General features: G+C 49.9%; 1 protein-coding gene across 1 annotated transcript in view; it reads left to right on the forward strand.

The window, feature by feature from the left end:
- The window catches only part of LOC126389693 (echinoderm microtubule-associated protein-like 6), a 62,149-nt gene that overhangs the window by 27,657 nt on the left and 25,140 nt on the right, over nt 1–9,352 (forward strand). Inside the window, exons 14-26 of the mRNA XM_050043481.1 lie at nt 2,106–2,335; nt 2,416–2,521; nt 3,096–3,189; nt 3,510–3,610; nt 3,932–4,134; nt 5,065–5,176; nt 5,280–5,407; nt 7,684–7,825; nt 7,909–8,061; nt 8,146–8,277; nt 8,358–8,446; nt 8,520–8,687; nt 8,824–9,025. Coding sequence (XP_049899438.1) covers nt 2,106–2,335; nt 2,416–2,521; nt 3,096–3,189; nt 3,510–3,610; nt 3,932–4,134; nt 5,065–5,176; nt 5,280–5,407; nt 7,684–7,825; nt 7,909–8,061; nt 8,146–8,277; nt 8,358–8,446; nt 8,520–8,687; nt 8,824–9,025 — 1,860 coding nt within the window. The remainder of the gene's footprint in view (nt 1–2,105; nt 2,336–2,415; nt 2,522–3,095; nt 3,190–3,509; nt 3,611–3,931; nt 4,135–5,064; nt 5,177–5,279; nt 5,408–7,683; nt 7,826–7,908; nt 8,062–8,145; nt 8,278–8,357; nt 8,447–8,519; nt 8,688–8,823; nt 9,026–9,352) is intronic.

Here is a 9,352-nt window from a genome sequence, read left to right on the forward strand (position 1 = left end):
ATCCTCTGTCCTTCATCCTCTGTCCTCTGTCCTTCATCCTCTGTCCTCTGTCCTCCATCCTCTGTCCTTCATGCTCTGTCCTTCATCCTCTGTCCTCTGTCCTCCATCCTCTGTCCTTCATGCTCTGTCCTCCATCCTCTGTCCTCCATCCTCTGTCCTTCATGCTCTGTCCTCCATCTTCTGTCCTCTGTCCTCTGTCTTTCATCCTCTGTCCTCCATCCTCTGTCCTTCATGCTCTGTCCTCCATCCTCTGTCCTTCATCCTCTGTCCTCCATCCTCTGTCCTTTATGCTGTGTCCTCCATCCTCTGTCCTTCATCCTCTGTCCTCTATCCTCTGTCCTTCATGCTCTGTCCTCCATCCTCTGTCCTCTGTCCTTCATCCTCTGTCCTCCATCCTCTGTCCTTTATGCTCTGTCCTCCATCCTCTGTCCTCTGTCCTTCATCCTCTGTCCTCTGTCCTCCATCCTCTGTCCTTTATGCTCTGTCCTCCATCCTCTGTCCTCCATCCTCTGTCCTTCATCCTCTGTCCTCCATCCTCTGTCCTCCATCTTCTGTCCTCTGTCCTTCATCCTCTGTCCTCCATCCTCTGTCCATCCTCTGTCCTCCATCCTCTGTCCTCCATCCTCTGTCCTTCATCCTCTGTCCTCCATCCTCTGTCCTCCATCCTTCGTCCTCCACCCTCCGTCCTCCATCCTTCGTCCTCCATCCTCTATCCTCCATCCTCTGTCCTCCATCCTTCGTCCTCCACCCTCCGTCCTCCATCCTCTATCCTCTGTCCTCCATCCTCTGTCCTCCGTCCTCTGTCCTCCATCCTCTGTCCTCTATCCTCCGTCCTCTGTCCTCCATCCTCTGTCCTCCATCCTCTGTCCTCTGTCCTCCATCTTTGAGGAAGACACTGTTATCTGTCAGGCGCCTGCCTCTGTCCCCTGTCCTCCATCCTCTGTCCTCCATCCTCTGTCCTCTGTCTTCCATCCTCTGTCCTCCATCCTTCGTCCTCCACCCTCCGTCCTCCATCCTTCGTCCTCCATCCTCTGTCCTCCATCCTTCATCCTCCACCCTCCGTCCTCCATCCTTCGTCCTCCATCCTCTGTCCTCCATCCTTCATCCTCTGTCTTCCACCCTCCATCCTCCACCCTCCATCCTCCATCCTCTGTCCTCCATCCTCTGTCCTCCATCCTTCGTCCTCCACCCTCCGTCCTCCATCCTTCGTCCTCCATCCTCTGTCCTCCATCCTTCATCCTCCACCCTCCGTCCTCCATCCTTCGTCCTCCATCCTCTGTCCTCCATCCTTCATCCTCTGTCTTCCACCCTCCATCCTCCACCCTCCATCCTCCATCCTCTGTCCTCCATCCTCTGTCCTCCATCCCCTGTCCTCTATCCTCCATCCTCTGTCCTCCATCCTCTGTCCTCCATCCTCTGTCCTCCATCCTCTGTCGTCTATTCTCCATCCTCTGTCCTTCATCCTCTGTCCTCTGTCCTCCATCCTCTGTCCTGTCCTCTGTCCTCTGTCCTCCATCCTCTGTCCTCTGTCCTCCATCCTCTGTCCTCTATCCTCTGTCCTCCATCCTCTGTCCTCCATCCTCTGTCCTCTATCCTCCATCCGCTGTCCTCCATCCTCTGTCGTCTATCCTCCATCCTCTGTCCTTCATCCTCTGTCCTCCATCCTCTGTCCTGTCCTCCATCCTCTGTCCTCCATCCTCTGTCCTCTATCCTCCATCCTCTGTCCTTCATCCTCTGTCCTGTCCTCCATCCTCTGTCCTCTGTCCTCCATCCTCTGTCCTTCATCCTCTGTCCTCTGTCCTCCATCCTCTGTCCTGTCCTCCATCCTCTGTTCTCCATCCTCTGTCCTTCATCCTCTGTCCTCCATCCTCTGTCCTTCATCCTCTGTCCTCTGTCCTCCATCCTCTGTCCTGTCCTCCATCCTCTGTCCTCCATTCTCTGTCCTCTATCCTCCATCCTCTGTCCTTCATCCTCTGTCCTCTATCCTCCATCCTCTGTCCTTCATCCTCTGTCCTCCATCCTCTGTCCTCTATCCTCCATCCTCTGTCCTTCATCCTCTGTCCTCTATTCAGCTCTGGTGTTCTCTCTGTGTTTCTGTGTATGAGCTGACCTTTATTGTGGCGGTGTAACTTCCTGTCACCTGTGCAGGTATCGGGGCTTCGACTGTCGTAACAACTTATTCTACAGTCAGACTGGGGAGGTGGTGTACCACGTGGCTGCCGTCGCCGTTGTCTACAACCGTCTGCAGCACAGTCAGAGGTTTTATCTCGGCCATGACGACGACATCCTCAGCCTCACCGTCCACCCGCTCAAAGACTATGTGGCCTCAGCTCAGGTACGGCCGGCCAATCAGAGGGCGGCATGTTTCGGTCAGTCTGACTGAGAGTGTTTCTGATTGGCTGTGTGTGTGTTCAGGTGGGCAGAGACCCGGCCGTCCACGTCTGGGACATCCAGACTCTGAAGTGTCTGTCTCTACTAAAGGGACACCACAGCAGAGGAGTGTGTGCTCTGGAGTTCACAGGTACACACACACTGCACACCGCACCATTTGGTGTCCCTCACTGCACACTACACTATTTGGTATCCCTTATTACAAAGTGTGCTATCTGGTGTCCCTTACAGCACCATTTAGTGTCCTTGACTGCACACTGTGCCATTTGGTTTCCCTCCCTATAACCTGTGCCATTTGGTGTCCCACATAGCACCAACTGGTGTCCCTAACTGCACACCACGCCATTTGGTATCCCTCTCTACAAGGTATTCCATTTGGTGTCCCTCACCCCATAGTGCACCATTTGGTATCCCTCCCCACAGACTACAGCACATTTATGATTGATCTGTTAAAATGAATTTATTATTCACTTTCTACAAACACTGAATTACTATTTGTTATCCCTGACGTACCACCTGTAAGCTGTTTCGTTTTCCAAGTTTTAAAACACCATTTGTTATCCCTTCATCACTGATTGTGTTTATACAGGAGGACATCACAATTTTTGTGTATGAGGTTTTGTGAATGCAACTTCTCATGTCTCTGTGTCTCATGTCTGTCTGTCTGTCTGTCTGTCTGTCTGTCTCCTGTCTCTCTGTCTCAGTGGACGGAAAGAGTTTGGTCTCAGTGGGAATCGATGAATTTCACTCCATCGTCATCTGGGACTGGAAAAAAGGAGAGAGACTGGCCAAGGCCAGGTACACCTGTCCATCTGTCCACCTGTCCATCTGTCCACCTGTCTATCGGTCCAGCTGTCCACCTATGCACCTGTCCACCTGTCCATCTGTCCATCTGCACACCTGTACACCTCTGCACCTGTCCATCTGTCCACCTGTCCACCTGTCCATCTGCACACCTGTCTATCTGTCCACCTGTCCATCTGTCCACCTGTCCACCTATGCACCTGTCCACCTGTCCATCTGTTCACCTGTCTATCTGTCCACCTGTGCACCTGTCCATCTGTCCACAGCTGACAGACGGACAGCAGACTGACCTTTGACCTGTCTCTGTCCCTTAGGGGTCATAAAGAGAAGATCTTCGTGGTGAGGAGTAACCCGTTCAGGACGGACAAACTGGTGACTGTCGGCATCAAACACATCAAGTTCTGGCAACATTCAGGTAAACCTGTCCTCACCTGAGCGCCCGTCCCTGAGTCTCAGTAAAACCTCTCAAACATAAACAGGAAGTACAACAACATGACAAAGACATGAAAACACCATCAAGTGTTAATGAGTTCATTCAGGATGAACACATGAAGGTGGAATAATCAGAAGCTGCTGGGTTTGTCAGTCGTCTGGTTTCTCTTCTGGTGAAGCTAAAGCTAAGCTAAGCTAAGCTAGCAGCGTCCCTCTGGTTCCAGTCTTTGTGCTTAGCTAGGCTAAACAAATGATAAATAATGATGTCATCAGGAGAAACGGATGAATCACCCTCCTCCTGCAGGTGGCGGTCTAACGTTCAAACGGGGGATTTTCGGTAACCTGGGGAAACAGGAGACGATGATGTCGGCGTGTTACGGTCGATCAGAGGACCTGGTCTTCTCTGGAGCCACCAATGGAGATGTTTACATCTGGAGAGACACGACGCTCATCAAGACCATCAAGGCCCACGACGGCCCTGTGTTCGCCATGTGCTCCCTGGACAAGGTAACACCTGGAACACCTGGAACACCTGGACCAGGATGAGGAAGGAGATACTTATAGTCCTAAAATTCAGAAATGAGTTAGCATTTTAGCACTTCCTGTTCCCTCGTCTTGAAGTCAAAAACCTTTTCACACTTTGAGTCTCAAACTTTCGTCCGTTAACATTTTTCAGAACAGGTTTTATTTCCTGTGTTTTTCCTTTTGAGATGTTTGACGAAGAATCAGTGACACGGCTGAGACGATACAGAGGGACAGGACGCAGGATCGTTTCATAACTCAGACAGCTCAGTGTCAGCAGGTCAGATAGTCAGGTGATGATGATGATGATGGTGATGATGAAGAGGAGGATGTGGAGACAGAGAGGGAGGATAGCTCCGCCCCTTCATGCAGCCACGGTGCCAAATGTACAACAGGGAGGAAGTGTACATAAAAATGTACAAGAATCAAGTGAAATAGATTTGTATTCTTTTTACAAGATTAAAGTCGCAATTTTAGTTATAATATCAGAATATAATAATAATAATAATAATGATGATGATGATGATGATGATGATGTTATAGATCAGTTATTATATGAAACAAATACGTAGTCATTTATGGGATTAGTTGAAATATAAGAACAGAGAATATTCCAACATCATTTTAATCAACAGTCATAAAATGAAACACAATATTAAATAAATAAATAAATATCCAGTTTAAATAAACAAGAAGACTTTTCATTTCACACTGACTGATTTCCCACTTAGACTGGATCAATATATTATTGATTAGTTATTGGTTGTTGTTGAACGTCACACACAAACTCAAGTTTCAGGTTGATTATATGAGTTGATATTTTATTATCGGCAGCTCTGAACTTCCAACGGGATGTTAATGATTTGGGAGATGATCAGTGTGTCTGTTGTTTCCTGTGTTGCGTTCACTGTCCAGGGTTTCGTGACGGGGGGGAAGGACGGCATCGTGGAGCTGTGGGACGACATGTTTGAGAGATGTTTGAAGACGTACGCCATCAAGAGAGCCGCTCTGTCTCCGTCGTCCAAAGGTGTCACCGGAACGGCTCAAATCTGGCCTCACGTCTCGTCATCACAGAGCAGACACGTAGATTGTTTTCACACGGCGTCTCTCTGTCTCCGTCTGTCCCCCAGGTCTGCTGCTGGAGGACAACCCGTCCATCAGAGCCATCACTCTGGGTCACGGTCACATCCTGCTGGGGACAAAGAACGGAGAAGTCCTGGAGATCGATAAGAGCGGCCCCATGACGCTTCTGGTTCAGGTCTCACTCACATCAGAGGAAACATGTCGTCATGTCAGAGTGATGTCAGCAGCAGCGTCACACTGATGGGCTGTGGTTTTTTTGTTTGTTTGTTTGTTTTTTTGCTGAGGCTGATGTATTTATTAGAGTCTTTGCAGTCGGAGCGCTGCATGTTCACGCCACAAACATCTGCAGGGCGACGAGACGATGAAGCGTCGGCCGTGAATTCTGCACCGAGCGCTGCATGGTTTGAGTTCGGGTGAGGGGGGGCCACCAGGAAGACTCTAGTTTGGTTTGGATCATTTTCCAGCTTCTAAAACTCAAACACACTGAGAGACAATAAACATGAAGCTAATCTTTATTAGCATTAAAAACAGAAACCTTCATCATTTTTGTCAGCTCCCTTTGAATTAAACAAAGGGACAGAAACTCAGTTTATGTTCGTTCTATCAGCCTGTTAAACACATCTCACGGGCAGTTTTATATTTGTTAATCGTCCTGTGTTTAATGCCAGACACAGCGTCATACGGCGCCGCATGGATCGTTAACGACAACGAGTGTCGTCCGCCATAATCCATCGTTCCACCTGGTGTAGTGTGTCATAGTTAACGATGTTCGACGCCACGTCTGAGACACCTCACGACGTCCCCACAGAAAGTCTAGCATGTTTGATTTTCTTCTCCCGTCACAGCTGTCACTTTGACCAATAGGAACACAGAGCGATCTGTTGCCGTGGAAACTGTAGGACAACAACAGCCTAGCCTTTGAGATATTTCCTGTGGGGACCTTAGCACACAGAGTAAAAAGGAAACAGCAGAGGCACTTTATCAACCCGCTGAGTACTGCCATTAGCATCAAGCTAGCAAAGAATGTTCTTTCTTCATAATGGAGGATATAAAGGAATCAAACTCACAGATAGTGTCTGGGCCTTTACTCAGCACAGCTGCAGAGGCTACCAGCTGCATCTCAAACACACCACACCATTTATCACTCTGGTTTCAGTTTAATCAAACTCAACACTTCCTGTTTCTGTTTCAAATTAAAAGCCCCTCATCATTTCAGCTGAGAGAATCCCTTCATTTTCTAAAGAGGCTTTTATTGTGAAACATTTACAGGAAATCCTGCACAGTTTACATGTGGTACTTCAAATGTAGCTCCGCCCACACGTCACTACAGTAACAGTTCAGCTGGAACATGAACACACACAGTGACTGAGATAATAATAACCGCTCCACAGACTGAAACACGTCGTGTTTTACATCTGTTCTGCTCTTTGTTTTTGTGAACGCACAGCTTCCTCTAAAGTTTAGTTTTTCCTGATTCTGGTGAATTCCAGTGTGAATGTTAAAGTTTGGGACAGTGTCCTGTTAGGGAGACCAACCTGATTACTAACTAACCTCTAACCAATATAATAATCATTAATTACTTCATATAAATATCTGAGCTGCAGGTTGCTCTGGAGCAGCGTCCTCAGTCTCCGCCATTGTTTCTCGTTCTGCCAACAACTGCCATCGTACGAGTATCATATGGGACGTGACCGCGACCTCGCTGAGCTGCTGCAGCTCTTGAGCGACGCTTCACGCAGATGGCGGCGCTGTCCGGGGGCTGCTCGCTGCTGTCACTCATTTATTTCCACAATTATAAGCTGATACGGAGCTGAGCAGCCACTGCATCATCAGCAACACGGTCGTGATGATGTTTAACAATAAAAAGCTTTGTGTTAGCATCTTGCCGCGTCGCACTGCGTCACGCCGACAGTGTGGCTGCTCTTATCTGTCAAAAAAAAAAAATACAAGAGGCTCCGTGATGCACACGCTCTGCTCATGTAGGCACTGTGACCTGGGCCACATGGCCGCAGTGCCTACATGAGCAGAGCGTGTGTATCATTGTCACTTTGGCCCCGTGGCCCAAGCCCCAGCCACCAGACGCTCGCTGGCCGTGACCCGACTCAGGATAAGCGGATGAAAATGGATGGACTTTTGGTGGCGCTGAGTAAAGCTTCCATTATCATGTAAGACGCACCATGCCACGCCAAGCCGCGCCAGAGATGGACCTTCTCTGGAGTAGCTCCAAAAGTCGGGCCACCCGTTCTCAAGCAGGTAGCGGTGACGTCTCGCCGACCGCAGCTCATAAGATCAAAAAGGATTAATGGCTTACGGGAAGTAACATGACCTCATTTCCTGTCTTAGTTACACACCTGCATTTAAAGTGACTCAGCTGAGCAGCGTCAGCTGATCGATCACATGATGTCTGTGCTGCGTTCACTGACTGCAGGGTGTCCTTCATGTTGTGTTCAGGGTCACATGGAAGGGGAGGTTTGGGGTTTGGCGGCTCACCCTCTACTTCCTGTCTGCGCTACCGTCAGCGATGACAAAACTCTGAGGATCTGGGAGCTGTCGGCCAATCACCGCATGGTCGCCGTCCGCAAACTCAAGAAGGGTAAAAGCCTGTGTGTGTGTTACATGTGTATGTGTTACCTGTGTGTGTGTTACATGTGTGTGTGTGTTACCTGTGCACTACAGGTGGGCGGTGCTGTGCCTTCTCACCTGACGGTAAAGCTCTGGCGGTCGGTCTGAACGACGGCAGCTTCCTGGTGGTGAACGCCGACACGCTGGAGGACATGGTGACCTTTCACCACCGCAGGGAGCTCATCTCGGACATCCGCTTCTCCCAAGGTGCCTGAACTCAGCACGCAGCTGTGATGCAGGGTGGAGATGATTGGTCGTCTATGATGAATCACAGCTGTGTGTTTGTTTCAGACGCGGGGAAGTACCTGGCTGTGGCGTCCCACGATTCCTTTGTGGACATCTACAACGTCCTGACCAGTAAGAGAGTCGGCATCTGTAAAGGAGCTGGCAGCTACATCACACACATCGACTGGGACTCCAGAGGTGAACACACTCACCTGTGCTGATGCTACGCTAACATGCTAACTGATTACCCATAAAAACCAGAGTGTGTCTCCGTGCAGGTAAACTGCTGCAGGTGAACACTGGAGCTAAAGAGCAGCTGTTCTTTGAGGCTCCGCGAGGACGCAAACAGAACATCAGTGTGGCCGAGGTCAGTCTGTGTCCGAGTTCTCGTCATCAGGTTCTGTCTCTTCCTGCAGATCAACACCTTTGTTTGTTTGCAGTTTGAGAAGCTGGATTGGGCGAGCTGGACGTCTGTTCTGGGTCCCACCTGTGAGGGAATATGGCCGACGCTCAGCTTCGTTAACGCCGCCTCGCTCACCAAAGATCGCAAACTGCTCGCCACTGGAGACGACTTCGGCTTCCTCAAACTGTTCAGCTTCCCATCCAGGGTGAGACGCGCCACTGTGTCGGGGAGACGTGGATGTGAAAACTGCGGTTTGATCCTTGGGGGGGGGGGGGGGGCTTCAGTGACATCACAGCGTCTCTTCATGACGTCTTCTCATGCTGACCTTTGTCCGTTCTCAGGGCCAGTTTGCCAAGTTTAAGAAGTACGTTGGTCACAGCACCAACGTGACAAACGTCCGCTGGTCCAATGACGACTCCATGCTGCTGTCAGTGGGCGGGGCCGACACCGCGCTGATGATCTGGACCAGAGAGCCACCGGGTCACAAAGAGAGTAGAGCTGTGGACAGCGAGGAGTCAGACGACGACACGGAGGAGGACGGAGGTAACAAAACCACACAGACTGTATCGCTGAAGATTCTCAGTCTTCCAGGTCATGGTGTTCATGAGTGCTGTATGCTCGTCTGGCGCCACTGCACGTTTTCACCGTCTTTTGGACCGCTTGTAGCATATCGTAATGACATCATCGCAAGTGGACAACATGATGGCGCAAAAGACAGAAGCCTTAAAGGGATAGTGCACCCAAAAATGAAAATTCAGCCATTATCTACTCACCCATATGCTGAGGGAGGCTCAGGTGAAGTTTTAGAGTCTTCACATCACTTGCAGAGATCCAAGGGGAGAGGAGGTAGCAACACAACTCCACCTAATG

This window comes from Epinephelus moara, chromosome 5, assembly GCF_006386435.1.
Source record: "Epinephelus moara isolate mb chromosome 5, YSFRI_EMoa_1.0, whole genome shotgun sequence".
Taxonomy (NCBI): domain Eukaryota; kingdom Metazoa; phylum Chordata; class Actinopteri; order Perciformes; family Serranidae; genus Epinephelus; species Epinephelus moara.